General features: G+C 39.6%; 1 protein-coding gene and 1 pseudogene across 2 annotated transcripts in view; one reads left to right on the top strand and one right to left on the bottom strand.

Moving 5' to 3' along the window:
- The window catches only part of PKP2 (plakophilin 2), a 115840-nt gene that overhangs the window by 36419 nt on the left and 58110 nt on the right, over positions 1–21311 (top strand). For both annotated transcript variants that reach the window (XM_032248303.1, XM_032248304.1), the window contains exon 5: positions 17948–18155. In XM_032248303.1, the coding sequence (XP_032104194.1) occupies positions 17948–18155 (208 nt within the window). The remainder of the gene's footprint in view (positions 1–17947; positions 18156–21311) is intronic.
- On the bottom strand, positions 1187–1983 carry LOC116530255 (annotated as a pseudogene).

Below are 21311 nucleotides of genomic sequence, written 5' to 3'. Positions count from 1 at the left end.
GCAAAAGTATTCAGTCTTTCTTTCACCCTTAAGTATTATGTTACCTGTAGATTTTTTGTAAATGACCTTATCAGGTTGAAGAACTTACCTTCTATTTCTGCTTTCATGAAGTAGATGTTGGATTTTCTCAGAGTGTTTTTATGCATTTATTGAAATAATAAATTAAGCATTTATTGAAATATACGTTTATTGAAATATTTTAATACTGAAATATCGAAATAGGATCCTGTTCCTAGCAGGCATCTACAGGATCCAATAAATGACAAGGCAAAAATATTTATTTGCTTGTTTGTTTGTTTATTTTTTTATTTTTGAGACCAAGTCTCACTCTGTCACCAAGGCTGGAGTGCCGTGGTGAGAGCTTGGCTCACTCCAACTACCATCTTTCCCGTTCAAGCGATTCTCCTGCTTCAGCCTCCCAAGTAGCTGGAATTACAAGCACCTGCCACTACACCTGGCTAATTTTTGTATTTTTAGTAGAGATGGAGTTTTACCATGTTGGCCAGGCTGATCTTTTACTCCTGACCTCAAGTGACCCACCCACCTACCAAAGTGATCCACTTGAGTCCTTCTGGTTTTTAATTTTAATTTTGCCGTTAAGGTAAATTACCTTGATTTTAAAATGTGATTCCATTCATAAACCCCACCTGGTTATGATATACTGTCAATTTTTAAGTTTTATGACTAGATTCGCTAAAATTTTGTTAAGAAATTTCATGTCTGTGTTTATAAAACAACATGGTCTGTACTTTTTTTTTTTCTTTTTTTTATAGTGTCTTTGTCTGATTTTGAGTTGAGGGTAATACTAGTTTCATAGAATGAAGTGGGACGTATTCCCTCCTTTTCAAGTTTTTTAGAGTTTGGTTAGAAATGGTATTTTTTCTTCCTTAAATGTTTGGTAGACTTCAGCAGTGAAACCATCTCAGCCTGAAGTTTTTTATATGTGTGAGAAGGATCTTAGCTACAAATTCAGTTTCTTTAACTGCTGTGGGGTATTTGGGCTATCAGTTGCTTTTTTAGTGAGCTTTGTTAGTTTGTGTCTTTCAAGGGATTTGTCCATTTGATCTAAGTTGCTCCAGTGCTCTTTATCTGTTTGTATAGATAGTGTTATCATTTGTCTTTACATGAAAAAACATTTTATTTTGATTTTTACAAACCCACTTTTATTTATTAATGTTTCATGAGTTTAAATCCTTGAGGGGTACAGCATCACTCAGATTCTGTGTCTAATAGCTTTAGCAGGGAGGCTGCTTCGGAATTTGGCATGAACTTTGCCACTGTGTTCATGGGCCCGGGTTACCTTTCCCCAGATTACTCTGGTTTTGTTTGGTTTGCCACCAGGAGTCACTGTGTTGTTCTTTGCTTTGTATACATAAGGACATCTCTTGCCCAGATAGAATTGTTTCAACTCGGGCATAAACACCTTCAATTTTAAGAAGAGATGTGTGTTCCCTTTGATTCCAGAGACCCCGCTTATAGCCAGCAAAAACGGCCTTGGACCATAGCCTGCTTTCCAGACATACTTCCTTTCAGAGTTCTATTCGTAGCATGCCTTCACAGGGTCCAAGATGGTGAGGCAAGATTATTTATTTGTTTAATTAATTATTTATTTATTTTTGAGACTGATCTCACTGTTACTCAGGCTGGAATGTAATGGTGCGATCTTGGCTCACTGCAGCCTCCTCTTTTCCCATTCGAGTGATTCTTCTGCCGCAGCTTCCTGAGTAACTAGAATTACAGGCACCCACCACTACGCCCAGCTAATTTTTGTATTTTTAGTAGAGATGGAGTTTTGCTGTGTTGGCCAGGCTGGTCTTTCACTCCTTACCACAAGTGATCCACCTGCCTCCCAAAGTAATTCACTTGAGTCCTCCTCAAGTGATCCACCTCCCAAAGTGCAGGGATTAAAGGTGTGAGCCACCGTACCTGGACTACCTGAAAAAAATTTTTTTTAATATTAGTTAATCACCAGCAAACCTGCATTATTTCAGCTTTTTTTTTTTTTTTTTTTTAGATGGAGTCTTGCTGTTACCCAGGCTGGAGTGCAGTGGAGCGATCTCGGCTCACTGCAACCTCTGCTTCCTGGGCTCAAGCAATTCTCCTGCCTCAGCCGCCCCAGTAGCTGGGACTACAGGCACGTGCCACCGCACCCAGCTAAGTTTTTTTTGTATTTTTACTAGAGATGGGGTTTCACTGTGTTAGCAGGATGGTCTCAATCTCCTGACCTCATAATCCGCCCACCTTGGCCTCCCAAAGTGCTAGGATTACAGGCGTCAACCACCACACCCGACCTTATTTCAGCTTTTGTATGTCTGAAAAAGAATTTCATCTTTGCTTTTGAAAGATATTTTCCCTGGCTTTAGAATTCCAGGCTGACAGGTTTCTAAATATTAGTACTTGAAAGTTGGCTGGGTGCAATGGCTCACACCTGTAATCCCAGCACTCGTGAGGCCAAGGCAGGCGGATCAGTTGAGGCCAGGAGTTTGAGACTAGGCTGGGCAATATGATGAAACCTTGTCTCTACTGAAAATACAAAATTAGTTAGCTGTGGTGGTGGATGCCTGTAATCCCAGCTACTTAGGATGCTGAGGCAGGAGACTCACTTGAACCCAGGAGGCGAAGGTTGCAGTGAGCAACTACACTCCAACCTGGGCGACAGACTGAGACTCTGTCTCTATCTCACAGAAAGAAAGTTGTTCCACTGTCTTCTGACTCGCATTGTTTTAGACAAGAAGTCTCCTGTCATCCTTATCTTTGTTGCTCCGTCCATGTCGTTTCTTCCCTCCTCCATCTGCTTTTAAGATTTTCTCTTTCTTACCGGTGGTGTTGATCGGTTTGGTCACATGTGCCTTAGTATAGTTTCTCTTCATTTTTTTGTGCTTGGGAGTTCACTGAGCTTCATAGATTTGCGAATTTCTAATTTTCATCAAATTTAGAAAATTTTCTCATTTTTTCTATTCCTTTCTTGGGAACTATAATTTCATGTATGTTGGACTTCTTTAGGTCTTCCCTTTTTTTTTGAGACAGAGTCTTGCTCTGTCACCGCAGCTGGAGTGCACTGGCGCTGTCTTGGCTCACTGCAACCTCCACCTCCCAGGTTCAAGCGATTCTTAAGCAGCCTCAGCCTCCTGAGTAGCTGGGATTACAGGCGCATGCCACCATGCCCAGCTAATTTTTATATTTTTAGCAGAGATGGGGTTTCACCATGTTGGCCACGCCAGACAGGGTTTCACCATGTTGGTCTTGAACTCCTGACCTTGTGATCCACGCACCTCTGTCTCCCAAAGTGCTGGGATTACAGGAGTGAGCCATCTCCCCCTACCCAGGTCTTTCCTTTTTAATCTTCCTTCTCTGTGTTTTTTATAAGCTTAATTCCTATGCTTTAAGTTTGCTAATCTCTTAATATAGGTGTTTAATATGCCAGTGTTTAATATGCCATTAATTTTTTTCAGTGTATTTGTTCTTCATATATTGTAGTTTTCATCTCTAAAAGTTAGATTTGAGTATTTTTATGTCTTCTGTATTTCTATTTAACACGTTCCATCTCTGCTCAAGATTTTTGAACAGATAAAATTTCTACCTTAATGTCCTTGTCTGCTAATTCCAACATCTGTGTCTATTCTAGGTAGCTTTTGATTGATTGCTTTTTCTCCACATTATGGGTCATATTTTTCTTCTTCTTTGCTTGTGTGGCAGTTTTTATTGGCTCACGGGCATTGTGTTTTATCTTGTTGGATGCTGGATATTTTTGTAAATATTCTTGAGCTTTGTTCTGGTGCAGTTAAGGTACTTGGAAACAGTTTGATCCTTTCAAGTTCTACTTTAAAAAAAAAATTTAAGTTCTAGGGATACGTGTGCAGAGTGCAGATTTGTAACATAGGTATACATGTGCCATGGTGGTTTGCTGCACCCATCAACCCATCATCTAGGTTTTAAGCCCCTAATGAACTAGGTATTTGTCCTAATGCTCTCTCTCCCCTTGCCCTCAAATTCTACTTTTAAGATTTGTTAGGTGGAACCAGAGGAGCATTTGTTCTAGCGATAATTAATCCCTACTCTTAAGGCAGGACACTTCTGAGAATTCTAGGTAATGTGGCAGGAATTTTAAGATTTTTCTGTCTGGCTGATAAGAATAGTCATTGTTCCTAGGCCTGTGTGAACGTGAAGAGCTATTCCCTTAAATTCTTTTGAATGATGATTTCCCTGGCCTCAGAGAGTTTCCTCATACCACATGCACTAATAAATACTCTGCTGAATACTAGAGGGTAGCTCTCTGCAGATCTCAGGAGTTCTCTTTCTGTTTAGTTCTTTTCTGTGTGGTACTCTTTTCTGTAAAAATTAGCCCCTTTGGTCTTCTCAGATTCTGAGCTCTGTGCCCTCAGCTCTGTTGGGCTTCACTTAAGTTTTCTCCCACTACCCCATAGCCTGAGAACAGTGATACCTAAGGGATTGATGTCCATCATTTACTCATATCCAGTTATTGAAACCATTGTATGTCTTGTCCAATTTTTTTTTCAGGCAGTAGGTAAGTTGAATTGTTAACTACTATTGAGTCATTTTTAACTTTGATAAATAACTCCCCAATAAGTCCTCCCAAAAATTGTACAAATTTATACTCTTATCAACATCATGTCAGAGTGTTCATTTCCATGTACCATTACTAACACAAGGTATTATTCTTTTGTTTGTTTTTGTTAATCTGTTAAGCAAAAATAGGCATTTAATTATCATGGAAATTTTCTTCTGTTTTGGAATTGAGACTAATAGTTGTCCAGTCAAGTAGTTATTAAGGGCCAGGTGCTGTGGCTCACACCTGTAATCCCAGCACTTTGGGAGGCCAAGGCAGGCGGATCACCTGAGGTTAGGCGTTCAAGACTAGCCTGGCCAACATGGTGAAACCCTATCTCTACTAAAAATACAAGAATTTACTGGTGTAGTGGCACATGCCTGTAGTCCCAGCTACTCGGGAGGCTGAGGCAGGAGGATAGCTTGAACCCAGGAGGCAGAGGTTGCAGTGAGCCAGGATCATGCCAGTATACTTCAGCCTAGGCCACAGAGAAAGGCTCTGTCACTCTCTCTCTCTGTCTCTCTCTCACTCACACACATATACACACACACACACACACACACACACACACACACAAGTTATTGAGAAAAATCTTTTTAAAAATTATAGAATAAATACTTTTATAGAATTTGTCATCATCTTGCATGTATAAACTATGCCCATTATACATCATCTGCCATTTTTAGTTTAAGTTTAAAGTGGAATGAGAACTTAATGGAACTAATCCAGCTGAGCTCAAATCCTAGTCTCTTACATTAATTCTCCTCACAACTAATTAGAGACCTCTCTTAAGCTTTTTACCTTTATATAGTTTTTCCAAAGCAGTCAAATTAATTTTCAGAGAAATAAGTATTCTTTCTATGCTTATATTTCATCCATTTATAGAATAGGTAAGTAAATTGTGTAATTATAATAACAAATACAATTGACATACATACACTGGGAAACACACCTAAATTACTATTGGTGAACATGTAACTCAACTGGTAGAAATAGAAGTGCAAAGGCTCAAACAGAGTAACCTACCAGCTTTGATAGTACTCTGAAATCAAGGAGATTTCACAGAGGGAAAAGAGAGTGTAGTTGGTAAACCTTGCCGTTCAGTTAAGTGAGGGTCACACAAAAGAGCTTCTGCTTTTTTTTCACTTGCATTTCATTAATTATTCACGAAGTTGAGCACCTTTTGGCGTCGTTTTTGACCTTGCATTTCTTCAGTCAATTGTCATTTTTTATCCATTGCGTATTTTTTCTACTAAGGTTTGTCTCTTTCTTAATGACTTAGTTTTTTACCTATTACACATATTAATCTGTTGTTACATATGTGGCAAATAGTTTCTCGTGCTTTATTTTTTGTTGTTATTGTTTTTAACTTTGTTTATGGTATCTTTCATCATGCAGGATTTTAAAATTCTTGTGAGAGCAAATAATATTTTTTATCTTGGTATCTGTATTTTAGATACTGCTTTTTTTTTTTTTTTTTGAGACGGAGTTTCACTCTTGTTACCCAGGCTGGAGTGCAATGGCGCGATCTCGGCTCACCGCAACCTCCGCCTCCTGGGTTCAGGCAATTCTCCTGCCTCAGCCTCCTGAGCAGCTGGGACTACAGGCACGTACCACCATGCCCAGCTAATTTTTTGTATTTTTAGTAGAGACGGGATTTCACCATGTTGACCAGGATGGTCTCGATCTCTTGACCTCGTGATCCACCCGCCTCGGCCTCCCAAAGTGCTGGGATTACAGGCTTGAGCCAACGCGCCCGGCCTAGATACTGCTTTGAAAGACTTTTCCCCACATCTAGATTGTTTTCGTTTTCACAAGTTGTATAATTATGGAGGGTTTCTCACTGACCTTTGTCTATTTGTTTCGTAGGAAGAATGAGTAAGGATTTTAGAAGAAATATTTAGCTAATGATGAACCTTCTTTATATGTATAGGTGAAGGGAATGGGGCTAAATATTGATCCTTTAATAGCTAGTTAGAGATAAATCTTTAAATCTTTTTTTATTCATGGTTTTTTGAGGGGGTTTGTTTGTTTGTTTGAGACAGGGTCTCGTTCTGTTCCCCAGGCTGGAGTGCAGTGGTGTGATCATGACTCACTGCAGCCTCAACCTCTGGGGATCATTCCTCCCCACTTAGCCTCCCAATTATTTGGGACCACAGGCATGTACCACTATGCCTGGCTAATTTTTTTTTTTTTTTATAGAGATGGGGTCTCTTTGTGTGCCCAGGCTGGTCACAAACCTCTGGGCTCAGGCAACCTTCCCACCTTGGCCTCTCAAAATGCTGGCATTATAGGCATGAGCCACCACACCACTGCCTATTCCCAGTTTTTAAAAACTGGGCATCATTATGTATGCTTCGATTTTGTAGTATGAATTACTGGAACTTTATTTTGTTGCCCAAGTTGGACTAGATTTCTACCATCTCTTAAATTACTAATTTGATTAAAAATATCATTTTGCTTACACATAGGCTTGAAGTTATGTTTGCTGGCTCGACTTTTACTCAGAGACAAAGCCAGAACAAAGACTGGTTTTGAGAATGATGAAACATGAAAATTACATCCAAAACTAAAAATGTGTATGCTTCATAGATAATCTAAGAATTATAATGTCATAACCCAAGAACATTTTGAAAAAATCCTTCTTATATTAAGCATGATACTATAGTTTTTAAATGTATGTATGAAAGAAAATTATAATTTGGATATAGAGATCGAAATTTTTAATCATAGTACTTTTAAAACCAGTAGAAGCTTTTCAGTCCTCATTTTCTTTGATTAGGATTCTTGATGTTTGATGCTGTTGATCTCTCTCTCTTTTTTTTTTTTTTTTTTTGAGGCATGTTCTCACTCAGTTGCCCAAGCTGGAGTGCAGTAGCACTATCATGGCTCACTGCAGCTCAACCTTCTGAGTTCAAGCAATCCTCCTGTCTCAGCCTCCTGAGCCACTGAGACTACAGGTGCATGCCACTTTGCCCAGCTTTTTTTTTTTTTTTGAGATGGAGTCTCACTCTGTCACCCAGAGTGGAGTACAATGGCGCAGTGTTGGCTCACTGCAGCCTCTGCCTCTCAGGTTCAAGTGATTCTTGTGCCTCAGCCTCCCGAGTAGCTAGGATTACAGACGCCCACTACCATGCCCAGCTAATTTTTTTAGTATTTTTAGTAGAGATGGAATTTCACCATGTTGGCCAGGCTAGTCTCGAACTCCTGACCTTGTGATCCGTCCGCTTCGGCCTCCCAAAGTGCTGGGATTACAGGTGTGAGCAACCACGCCCGGCCACCCAGGTAATTTAAAAGATTTTTTTGTAGAGATGGGGTCTCACTGCATTGCCCAGGCTGGACTTGAACTCTTGGACTCAAGCAGTCCTCCCACGTTGGCCTCCCAAAGTGCTAGGATTACAGACATGAGCCATTGCGCCTGGCCTAAATATATTATCTTCTTTTGTTTTTCTTCTCTACTCTCCAACCCTCTCTCTGAACTTGTTCTTCCTGTTGGGCTGGGAGGCAGGACATTGGTGGTTTAATCATGGACTCTCAAGAGTCACTGCTCACTGAGTTTGAATCCCAGCACCCTAATTACATAGATGTCCTTGGGCAAGATATTTTACTTCTCTGAGTTTCAGCTTTCTTACCTGTAAAGTGGAAATAATAGTTCTCCTACCAAGAGTTGTCCTAAGAATGCAGTCAGATAATTGTGCACTGCCTGCCCCAATGCAATAACTCCGATCAAATTGTTTCCCTGTCAGTGGCAGGAGGGTAGTTCATCCAGGTAATTTGACATGAAAACTTGAACAGTCTTTGAACCTTCTTTTTTCCTTACCTCTCATATTCACTCAGTCTTCAAGTCCTATTAATGCTACTTCTAAAAGTATCTGGAATCTACCCACATCTTTTCCTCCCTACTCAAAGCTGCTGTCTTGGTCCCAGCACCATCATTTGTTAATCCAGCTGTCTCCAGATTAATATTCCTGTCTCCCTTCACATCCATTCCTAATATGGTCTCATGCCTCACAGCCCCCAGGGAGACTGTTGCCTGTAGGATAAAAGACAAACCTCTTAATTTAGTCTGTAAGATCCTTCTTAACGTGGTCTTATTGTCATGCCTGTTTCATATGTCATCACTGAAGTAGTTACTGCCATAAATATCTTGCAAAAACTTATTATAAAACAAATTCAAGTTCATGGTAAGAAACTTGAGAAGTTAAAAAACAAAAAAGAAAATATACCTATAATCGCACCATAATCATTTTGGTTTTGTTCTCCTTTTTTTTTTTTTTGAGATGGAGTTTTCACCCTTGTTGCTTAGGCTGGAGTGCAATGGCGTGATCTCAGCTCACAACAACCTCTACCTCCTGGGTTCAAGCGATTTTTCTGCCTCGGCCTCCTGAGTAGCTATGATTACAGGCATGTGCCATTATGCCCAGCTAATTTTGTATTTTTAGTAGAGACTAGGTTTCTCCATGTTGGTCAGGCTGGTCTTGAACTCCTGACCTCAGGCGATCTGCCCACCTCGGCCTCCCAAAGTGCTGGGATTACAGGCATAAACCATCACACCTGAATTATTCTCTAATTTTTAATGCATATATTTACATATTTTCAATCACATTCCGTATGTGGCTTTCTTTGTCCCCACAAAAAAATTTTTTTGTGTTTCTATTTTTAAAAGTGTGCACAAATACAGCCTCACTATTTGAAAACATAGAAAATGGCAGATCCTATTTATGATTCATACATTTACCACTTCCCCCAAATTCCCTAATCTCAGTTCCTTTTTGCCTATGTTTATTGAGTAGAAATGCATAGATATTTTATTCCATTTTTTATTTTTTTTAAGACGGAGTCTTGCTCTGTCCCCCAGGCTGGAGTGCAGTGGTGCAATCTTGGCTCACTGCAACCTCTGCCTTTTGGGTTCAATCGATTCTTCTGCCTCAGCCTCCCCAGTAGCTGGCATTACAGACTTGCACCATCAAGCCCACCTAATTTTTTGTGTTATTTAGTAGAGAAGGGGTTTTACCATGTTGGCCAGGCTGGTCTTGAACTCCTGACCTCAAGCGATCTGACCCACCTCAGTCTCCCAAAGTGCTGGGATTACAGGTATGAGCCTCCACGCCCAGATTCATCCCATTTTTTAAATGACATGTGGATGTTTATAACATTAATAATATTTTATAAATTTCAGTTAACATGTTACTGGTGATGGTTGCTGCCATGTATTGAGTAACTACTGTGTGCCTGACATGTAATTACTCATCTTTTTTTTTTAATTTTTAATTGTTTTAATGTATATATTTTTTATTGTACTTTAGGTTCTGGGATACATGTGCAGAACATGCAGGATTGTTGCATAGGTACACACATGGCAATGTGGTTTGCTACCTCCATCCCAGTCACCTGTATCTGTCATTTCTCCCCATGTTATCCCTCCCCAACTCCCTACCCTCCGCTGTCCCTCCCCTCGTCCCCCTCAACAGACCCCAGTGTGTGATGCTTCCCTCCCTGTGTCCATGTGTTCTCATTGTTCAGCACCCACCTGTGAGTGAGACTATGCGGTGTTTGATTTTCTGTTCTTGTGTCAGTTTGCTGAGAATGATGCTTTCCAGATTCATCCATGTCCCTACAAAGGACACAAACTCATCTTTTTTTATGGCTGCATAGTATTGCATAGTGTATATATAGCACATTTTCTTTGTCCAGTCTATTGTCAATGGACATTTGGGTTGTATCCAGGTCTTTGCTATTGTAAATACTGCTGCAATGAACATGCATGTACATGTGTCTTTATAATAGAACGATTTATAATCCTTTGAATATATACCCAGTAATGAGATTTCTGGGTCAAATTGAATTTCATATATTTGTTGACCTCATATATGTCTTCTTTTGAAAAGTGTTCATATCCTTTGCCCACTTTTGAATGGGCTTGTTTGTTTTTTTCTTGTAAATCTGTTTTAGTTCATTGTAGATTCTGGATATTAGCCCTTGGTCAGATGGGTAGTTTGCAAAATTTTTTTCCCATTCTGTTGGTTGCGGGTTCACTCTAATGACTGTTTCTTTTGCTGTGCAGAAGCTCTGGAATTTAATTAGATCCCATTTGTCTATTTTGGCTTTCGTTGCCAATGCTTTTGGTGTTTTAGTCATGAAGTCCTTGCCTATGCCTATGTCCTGAATGGTTTTGCCTAGGTTTTCTTCTAGAGTTTTTATGGTGTTAGGTCTTTTGTTTAAGTCTTTAATCCATCTGGAGTTAATTTTAGTGTAAGGTGTCAAGAAGGGGTCTAGTTTCTGCTTTCTGCACATGGCTGGCCAGTTTTCCCGACACCATTTATTAAACAGGGAATTCTTTCCCCATTGCTTGTTTTTGTGAGGTTTGTCAAAGATCAGATTGCTGTGGATGTGTGGCATTGCCTCCGAGACCTCTGTTCTGTTCCATTGGTCTATATCTCTGTTTTGGTACCAGTACCATGCTGTTTTGATTACTATAGCCTTGTAGTATAGTTTGAAGTCAGGTAGCGTGATGCCTCCAGCTTTGTTCTTTTTGCTTAGAATTGACTTGGTTATGCGGGCTCTCTTTTGGTTCCATATGAAGTTTAAGGTGGTTTTTTCCAGTTCTGTGAAGAGGGTCATAGGTAGCTTGATGGGTATAGCATTGAATCTATAAATTACTTTGGGCAGTATGGCCATTTTCACAGTATTGATTCTTCCTAACCATGAGCATGCAATGTTTTTCCATCTGTTTGTATCCTCTCTTATTTCCTTGAGCAGTGGTTTGTAGTTCTCCTTGAAGAGGTCATTTACATCCTTTTAGTTGTATTCCTAGTTATTTTATTCTCTTTGTAGCAATTGTGAATAGCAGTTCGTTCTTGATATGTCTCTCTTTAAGTCTATTATTGGTGTATAGGAATGCTTGTGATTTCTGCACATTGATTTTGTATTCTGAGACTTTGCTGAAGTTGCTTATCAGTTTCAGGAGATTTTGGGCTGAGATGATGGGGTCTTCTAAATATACAAAGATGTCGTCTGCAAATAGAGACAATTTGACATCCTCCTTTCCTAATTGAATATCCTTTATTTGTTTTGCTTGCCTGATCACTCTGGCTAGAACTTCCAATACTATATTGAATGGGAGTGGGGAGAGACAGCATCCTTGTCTAGTGCCAGATATCAAGGGGAATGCTTCTAGTTTTTGTCCATTCAGTATGATATTGGCTGTGGGTTTGTCATAAATAGCTTTTATTATTTTGAGATATGTTCTGCCGATGCCTAGTTTATTGAGAGTTTTTAGCATAAAGGGCTGTTGAATTTTGTGGAAGACCTTCTCTGCATCTATTGAGATAATCATGTGGTTTTTGTCTTTGGTTCTGTTTACATGATGGATTGCGTGTTGAACCAGCCTTGCATCCCCATGATGAAGCCTTCTTGATGGATAAGCTTTCTGATGTGCTGTTGCAATCGGCTTGCCAGTATTTTATTGAAGATTTTTGCATCTATGTTCATCATGGATATTGGCCTGAAGTTTTCTTGTTGAGTCTCTGCCGGGTGTTGATATCAGGATGATGCTGGTCTCATAAAATGATTTGGGAAGGATTCCCTCTTTTTGGATTGTTTGGAATAGTTTCAGAAGGAAGGGTACCAGTTCCTCTTTGTATGTCTGGTAGAATTTGGCTGTGAACCCATCTGGACCTGGGCTTTTCTTGGTTGGTAGGCTACTAATTGCTGCCTCAACTTCAGTTCTTGGTCTATTCAGGGTTTCGACTTCTTCCTGGTTTAGGCTTGGGAGGGTGCAAGTATCTAGGAATTTATCCATTTCTTCCAGGTTTACTGGTTTATGTGCATAGAGTTGTTTGTAGTAATCTCTGATGGTAATTTGTATTTCTGTGGAATCTGTGGTGATATCCCCTTTATTGTTTTTTATTGCATCTGTTTGATTCTTCTCTCTTTACTTTTTTATTAATCTGGCTAGTGATCTGACTATTTTGTTGATCTTTTCAAAAAACTAGCTCTTGGATTTATTGGTTTTTTGAAGAGTTTTTTCTGTCTCTATCTCCTTCAGTTCTTCTCTGATCTTAGTTATTTCTTGTCTTCTGCTAGCCTTTGAGATTTTTTGATCTTGCTCCTCTAGCTCTTTCCATTTTGATGATAGGGTGTTGATTTTAGATCTTTCCTTGCTTCTCATGTGGGCATTTATTGCTATAAATTTCCCTCTAGACACTGCTTTAAATGTGGCCCGAGATTCTGGTATGTTATGTCTTCTTTCTTGTTGGTTTCAAAGAACATCTTTATTTCTCTCTTCATTTCATTGTTTATCCAATCAACATTCAAGAGCCAGTCGTTCAGTTTCCAGGAAGCTGTGGGGTTCTGAGTTAGTTTCTGAACTCTGAGTTCTAATTTGATTGCACTGTGGTCTGAGAGAAAGATTTCCATTCTTTTGCATTTGCTGAGGAGTGATTTACTTCCAATTATGTGGTCAGTTTTAGAGTAGGTGTGATGTGGTGCTGAAAAGAATGTATATTCTGTGGATTTGGGGTGGAAAGTTTTGTAAATGTCTATTAGGTTTGCTTGGTCCAGATCTGAGTTCAAGTCCTGGATATCCTCATTAATTTTCTGTCTCATTGATCTGTCTAACATTGACAGTGGCATGTAAAAGTTTCCCACTATTATGGTGTGGGAGTCTAAGTCTCTTTGTAGGTCGTTAAGAACTTGCTTTATGCACCCCGTTGCTCCTGTATTGGGTGTGTATATAATATTTAGGATTGTTAGCTCTTCTTGTTGCATTGATCCTTTTACCATTATGTAATGCCCTGCTTTGTCTCTTTTGATCTTTCTTGGTTTAAAGTCTATTTTATCAGAGACTAGGAATGCAACCCCTGGTTTTTTATGTTCTCCATTTGCTTGGTAAATCTTCCTCCATCCCTTTATTTTGGTAATTGCTCATCTTACACAATAATTCCCATATGACTAATGAGGGAACTGTATGGCTAATAAAGTGTCAGCTCTGCCTCTCCCATGGATACCTCAACATATGGGTTTGTGACAACCATCAACCAGTCTTTCTCATTGCTGGATGTTTATGATTTCTTATTTTCTACTATTAGAAATGATGTAGTCACTATTTTTGCCTGTTAGTATGTGTCTACATTTCACATTGTTTCCCAATAAAGGCTGCTAGAAGTGAATGTTTTAAAAGTTTTGACACATATTGCTGCTTGCCTTCCGGAAAGGTTATGCCAGTTTACAGGGAGTGATTGATTCTAATAGGAGGGAAAGCAGAGAAAGGGAGTGACATTTCATAGGGGAGGTGACATTTGAGCTGGATCCCACAGGATGATTAGGGCTTTGCCGGAGGAAAGGCAGAGTGGGCAGAACCTTCCAGACAGGAAGAAGTGAGAGCTGAGGCTCCAGGGCCAGAGAAAGCCTTCGCCTCAGCAGAGGCCATGTGTTCCTGGTGCTTATTTGCAACCGAAGTCCTCATCATTTACTTATTTTATAATTGGCAGGGAAGAAAATCAGAATAAAGCCACAGAGAGCGTTAAAATTCTCATATGTGACTCTGGCCTTTCATGTATTTAGAAACTAGCTCAAACGAGTACTTTTTTGAAGTTCTGAAACATTCACGGTAGTCTGTTTCTTTTTTCCTTTTCCCAAAAGAGGGAAAAATACCCCGAGGTTTCAGTATAATGGGAAACTCAACCAACCTTTCTGGTCCCAGCTTGTTCCCTGAATGGTAAGGGACAAGAGCAGCATATTTGACATTGGTCCTAATGCGGATAGGTTTCATCACCTACCATCTTCTAGTTCAATGTGAGGAGAAGGTCATTAATTTCTTGCATTCAGCAGGATTTATATCCATTTGCATGATAAAATGGATGAAAGTAACTAAAGTCTATTTTTAAAGTTGGGATAAGTGCCAGACACTAGGGAGTCAGGTTATACAGTAAATAGAGCTGTAGCTGGATTTCAGCCTTTATCTGAGCACTGGTGCGTCTGTCGTTTTCTCTTTCCAAGCTAGAGCAAGTGCTGAAAGCCCAGGTGATAAAGGCGACAGGGTAAGGGAGCAGGTCTGAGCTGGGCAGGCTTCCATAATGCCACTTGTACTAATTCTGTCATTGCAGCTTGAATTGCAATATGGCTAGTAAGCCACTTCCTATCATATTTTGAAGAAAGCAGCTTATGAATTAAGTTAATAAAATATTTCTAAAGCTGCCAAAGTACCTCAGGACAATAGGATTTTCTTTTTGCATCTGTAATGTATACTGTTACTGGGAAGATTTGGTCTATCTGGCATTTAGGAAGCTTATAAAAGTATGAATTTATGTTATAAACTTATATTTTCTCAAAAAACTTAAAGGCAGGCAATGTGGCATGGTAACAGAATAACAGATCTCACTCAGAAGACATGGGTATGTATCCCACAGTGCTATTTTGCCAGTCAAAGCCTTTCATTCTGCAATTTAGCTTATTAAAAGGAGGAAGCCGGCTGCTGGGTGTGGTGGCTTATGCCTGTAATCCCAGCCCTTTGGGAGGCCAAGGTAGGCAAGTCACTTGAGGTCAGGAATTCAAGACCAGCCTAGCCAACTTGGCAAAACCCTGTCTCCACTAAAAATGCAAAACTTAGCTGGGTGTGGTAGTGCACACCTGTAATCCCAGCTACAGGGAGGCTGAGTGAGGCAGGAGAATTGCTTGAGCCCAGGGGGCAGAAGTTGCAATGGACCAAGATTGTGCCACTGCACTCCAGCCTGAGCAACAGAGTGAGACTCCGTCTCAAAAAAAAAAAAAAAAAAAAAAAAGTATGAATTTATCTTAATACCTAACCGTGAAATTAAAACTAGGGAATTAGGGAAACATGAATTACAGATTGTTTTAACATAAATTGAATGGTGTTTTTTGTTGTTTTTGTTTTTGCATTTAAGGAAGCGTAATACAGGTTAAGTATCGCTTATCCAAAATGCTTGGGGCCAGAAGTATTTTGAGTTACTCCCTTGGAGCATTATGTGAGCTTTCAAAAAGTTTTAGATTTTGAAGTATTTCAGATTTCAGATTTTCAGATAGGGATACTCAGCCTGTAATGGGAATAGATGAAATGATCAAATAGATAATCTGTTGGACTAGATTTACTTGACAGCTAAGAAATCTTTATCATATATTTAAATGGCTTTAGATACAGTCCAGCAGAATTGCTGTAGCCACTCTCCCACCTGTCTTTTGTTCTACAGATGTCTCCTCAGAAGGGAGCTAGCAAGTGGAAGTATTATTCCTTATTACGGCCAGTGAAGCCTTAAAGGAATCAAGAGTACTTTCTTTTTAAGTTTCTTGCAACCTATTAATTAGATAATGTATATAAAACCCGTAACACTATACTGACACTTTTTTTATTTTTTGTTAAGATAGAGTCTCACCCTCTCCCCCAGGCTGGAGTGCAGTGGTGCAATCTTGGCTCACTGCAACCTCTACCTCCCGGGTTCAAGCAATTCTCCTGCCTCAGCCTCCCGAGTAGCTGGGACTATAGGCACGCACCACCATGCTCAGCTAATTGTGTGTGTGTGTGTGTGTGTGTGTGTGTGTATTTTTAGTAGAGACGGGGTTTCACCATGTTAGCCAGGATGGTCTCGATCTCTTGACCTCATAATCCGCCCACCTAAGCCTCCCAAAGTGCCGGGATTACAGGCATGAGCCACTGCACCCAGCCTATACTGACACTTCTTAATGTTGGAAGTAGGAGGGAGAGGAGTTGTAATTTTGGCTTTATTATGATGATTGTGATTATTATCATTCTATTATTTTGATTATTTTATAATTCTGATACTTATTTCTGCCTTTCTAGTCTTTTCTCCAGTCCTGTCAAGGGAATACATAATATTGGAGGGCACTGTCCTAAATACCATTGATCTGTCTGCGAAAGGGAGGCTAGAGCCTGATACATAGAAAATTTGCAAATATGCCCCAGGCCAGGTGTGCAGCTCTCCCTGGAGCATAAACTGCTAGCAGTTAGGGTGTCCTTCCTAAGTGACAAACTCCATTCAAAAGGGAAGCTCATGCCCATTCATAAAAACTTATTCCCTCCAAAATTTTGCATTAAGATAGTGAAAATGAGATCTTTACCAACAGCTCTTGCCAACTTAAAAGTTTCAAAATCAGATGTGAATGGAAGCCTATGAGAAGGAAAGCCTTCAGTCTATAGCCTAATATTTTATTTCACCAACCCTGTGTCTACCTTCTAATATATATACATATATACATATATATATACACATATATACACATATATATACATATATACATATATATATATATGAATGAAATGGAGTCTCAGGTCCTGCAGGCTGGAATGCAGTGGCGCAATCTCAACTCACTGCAACCTCCGCCTCCCGGGTTCAAGCGATTCTCCTTCCTCAGCCTCCCGAATAGCTGAGATTATAGGCGTGTGCCACCACACCCGGCTAATTTTTGTATTTCTAATAGAGACAGGGTTTTGCCATGTTGACCAGGCTGGTCTCGAACTCCTGACCTCAGATGATACACCCGCCTCGGCCTCCCAAAGTGCTAGGATTACAGTCGGCCTGATTTCTTTAGATAATATTTTCAGACTAAAACAAAAAATCTCCTTGCTAAAATTAGGATTATTTGGCCCCTTCTTACTTACCCAGAAGTTTTAGAATTTAAACCATCAATTTGTTTCCCATTCCTGGTTGTGCCTTTTCTCTAATAGCATGCGCTTTCTTATGTATTTGAATAGAAGGAGTATTTTTAAAATAACACACGTTAAAGTGTAAAGTTATCTTATCTGCTTAAAGTGCTTGCATAAGTTTTATAAGTCTTTAAAAATAATGCAATTGATTGTAAGAATTTAGGATTCGTTTGCATTACTACTGAGGTTGACATGGTAAATGCATTTTTACTTCTATTGATGAAGGGGATACTATTCATTTTATATGAACTATAAAGTTTTATCTTAGGAAAAAACTTACATAATTTTGAATTCTTTCATAAAACTTCCCTTACTGCCTAGATTCCCAATTCTCTTCATTTTTGTTATGCTCCAAACTTCTTTCACTTAACTCTGTTTAACTAATACCTATGTACCCTTTATCAGTCTATCCTCCCCTTCACTTATGTCATAGGTTTCAGTCTTAACTTCCCAAATTTACTATAAGTTCCTTGATAACAGATACTGCCTTATAGCTGGCGTATGTTCTACAACAAGGGTCTCAGTTGTGCTACACATAGTTATTGATGAAGAAAGGTTATAATCAGCATCAGTGAACTTCATCTGTTCACTGTTACAAATTGATGGTTTAACTTCTAAAACTTCATCTGTTCAATCTGTTACATTGATCTTGATGTCACATCAAAATTAATATTAGAAATATACATCTACTTTTTCCTTAGGTTAACCAGCTTCGTGGCATCCCCAAGCTTCTGCAGCTCCTGAAAGTTCAGAATGAAGATGTTCAGCGAGCTGCATGTGGTGCCTTGAGAAACTTAGTATTTGAAGACAATGACAACAAATTGGAGGTGGCTGAACTAAATGGGGTACCTCGGCTGCTCCAGGTGCTGAAGCAAACCAGAGACTTGGAGACTAAAAAGCAAATAACAGGTAGTGCTTACTGAGCATTGAAGAATGTGACACATTTGCACCCCAGCCAGATGCCTCGTGTTATCTCTTTTTCTTAAGTTTCCTAGAGCAAATGACTGATGGGCTCATTGTTATGCTAGAGGTGGCTTTAAAGGAACATTGTTACCTGCTGGCTTAGACTCTAGATTTGAGCCATATTTGAATTCCTGGTTTTTTTGGTGTTTTTTTGAGACGGAGTCTTGCCCTGTCACCCAGGCTGAATTGCAGTGGTGCAATCTCGGATCACTGCAACCTCCACCTCCTGGGTTCAAGCAATTCTCCTGCCTCAGCCTCCTGAGTAGCTAGGATTATAGGCATGTACCACCACACCCGGCTAATTTTTGAATTTTCAGTAGAGACAGCATTTCACCATGTTGGCCAGGCTGGTCTCCAACTCCTGACCTCATGATCTGACCGCCTCAGCCTCCCAAAATGCTGGGATTACACACATGAGCCACTGCACCCAACCTGAATTGTTTTTTTCTGAAGGGGAAAATACTCTGTGGCTTTTGCTTAATATTCTTAATTAGAAACTCTATGCACCTTTGACTAAATGTCTTTGAAACAACTTCTTGACAAGACTTACTGCAATGAAAATTCTGCTTAAATTCACTAACAGCCCGCTTTGTAGTTTAAGAACATGTAGGGTTTCACTGTTATCCAGGAGGCCCAAACCTTCAAATGAAACTGACAAGAACCATACCCAGTTGTTTTTATTATTTACCCAACAACCAGCTTGCTGAATCTGTAGAAAAAGAAATGAAATGGAGTGTCACATAGCTTTCCAGTGTGGAAGATCAATTTAATCAAATATTAGCAACTATTTTTTCCCATCTTTCCATCACCTGGACTGCTCTCAGTACCACGTCCTTAGCGCACTGTAATCCTAAAGAAAGAAGAAAAGAAAAAAGTAACTGGTTGTGTTCATTTTTAATTCTCTACTTCACATTTTTGTTCAAACACTGATTTGAGCAAATAAATATCTCCTTTTTATGCAATGAATTGGAGAGATGGAATAACAGATAGAATTAAAGCAGCAATGTTAGTAATATATCCTCTAAGCATGAAGAGAGGGAGCTAGTTTCATTTAAATGAATAGTCATATGAGAAAGGAGAAAATGATTCATTGATGTCCCAGAATAAACCACTCTCCCTGCCGTCACCATCAGCTCTCCGCTTGTGCTCCCTGCAACAGTACAAAGAGTACAGGAGGGGCTGGGTGCAGTAGCTCATGCCTGTAATCCCATACTTTGGGAGACCAAGGTAGGAGAATTCCTTGAGCCCAGGAGTTTGAGACCAGCCTGGGCAACATAGTAGGACCCTGTCTCTACAAAAAATAAAGAATTAGCCAGGCATGGTAGTGGTGTGTGCCTGTAGTCTCAGCTACTCGGGAGGCTGAGGTGGGAGGATTGTTTGACTCCATGAGGCTGGTGCACTGAGCCGTGATTGCACCACTGCACTCCAGCCTGGGCAACAGAGTGAGACCTTATCTCAAAAAAATTTAAAAAGATTGCGGGAGCTATTACTGAGTGCAATCATCAGTAAATTTTTATTAAACACCTTCAATGTCTCAGTGATATATGGACATTTTCTAATTTAATTATCACAAAAACCATGGATTTCTAGGTATTATCAGGTTTTATATCTCAGTTTTACAGATGAGGAAACCAGTGCTCAAAGGATATATATCGTAGCAGGGGTTTTTTGGGTTTTTTTGTTTTTGTTTTCGTTTTTTTGTTTTGTTTTGTTTTGCTAGGTATAATAGTTTACAATGTTGAGGTAAATACTTTTAAAGGAAGTACTCCATAAATATTGTTTTAAATTGAATATATTTTGCTCTTCTACCGTCATTTAGTTTTATAATAGGTGTACTTTTTCTAAACAGATTTTGTTACTATGTTATCTCTACTTTATATCTTAAAATATCACATTTTAAAATATTTATTTTGGATTTGGGGTTATATGTGCAAGTATTCACATGGGTATATTGCGTGATGCCAAGGTTTGGGATACAAATGGTCTCGTCACCCAGGTACTCAGCAGAGTACCCTGTAGATAGGTTTTCAACCCTTGCCCCATCCTTTCCTCCCTCTTTTATTAGACCCCAGTATCTATTGTTTTCATCTTTATGTCCATGTGTACCCAATGTGTAGCTCCTATTTGTAAGTGAGACTATGTGGTATTTGATTTTTTGTCTTTGCATTAATTTGCTTAGGATAATGACCTCTAGCTGTATACATGTTGCTAAATGTTATATTTTAAATTCTGATAGTATTTTAGTTTTATAAAACTATGTGAGGTACCATGCTACCTCTTGCCAGTATTCTATCACGTCCCATGAGGGATTTCTTTTCGCATCCGTGATTTGTGTTAAAGTAAATTCCATTTAGTCAACCAATATTTACAGAGCAGCTTTCAGAGGTCAGGCACTGAGAATCACAGCCTACAGAGGGTGTGGATTTTGTTTTTTGTTTTGTTGTTGTTGTTGTTTGTTTGTTTTTAAAGGATGAGGATCTCACTGTGCTGCCGAGGCTGGTCTTTAGGGCTCATGAGATCCTCCTGCCTCAGCCTCCTGAGGAGCAGTGACTACAGACACACACCACTACACCCGCATTTGGATTTTGGGTTTTTTAAAAATTATTATTTATTTATTTATTTATTTTTGAGATGGAGTTTCGCTCTTGTTGCCCATGCTGGAGTGCAATGGCGCATTCTCGGCTCACCGCAACCTCCGCCTCCTGGGTTCAAGCGATTCTCCTGTCTCAGCCTCTCAAGAAGCTGGGATTACAGGCATGTGCCACCATGTCTGGCTAATTTGTTGCATTTTTATTAGAGACAGGGTTTCACCATGTTGGCCAGGATGGTCTTGATCTCTTGACCTCATGATCCACTCGCCTCGGCCTCCCAAAGTGCTGGGATTACAGGCGTGAGGCACCGCACCCGGCCTGGATTTTGTTTTTCCATCTACTAGTTTTATAGTCATGAAGTACTTCCTGAGGGGTTATGTTTCATCATGGACCTTAAAAGAGGAATGGGCTTTCAATTGGTATTTTGAAGGAGAATGAAAGTTATTCCTAGAAAAATGAGCATCACTAGCAAGGAAAAGAGGCAGAAAGAAGCTAGCTGCTGCCATAGCTG

This window comes from Sapajus apella, unplaced genomic scaffold, assembly GCF_009761245.1.
Source record: "Sapajus apella isolate SASKATOON/1434 unplaced genomic scaffold, GSC_monkey_1.0 scaffold66, whole genome shotgun sequence".
NCBI lineage: Eukaryota > Metazoa > Chordata > Mammalia > Primates > Cebidae > Sapajus > Sapajus apella.
Note: the sequence above shows the minus strand (reverse complement) of the source record. Positions and strands in the feature narration are given on the sequence as shown.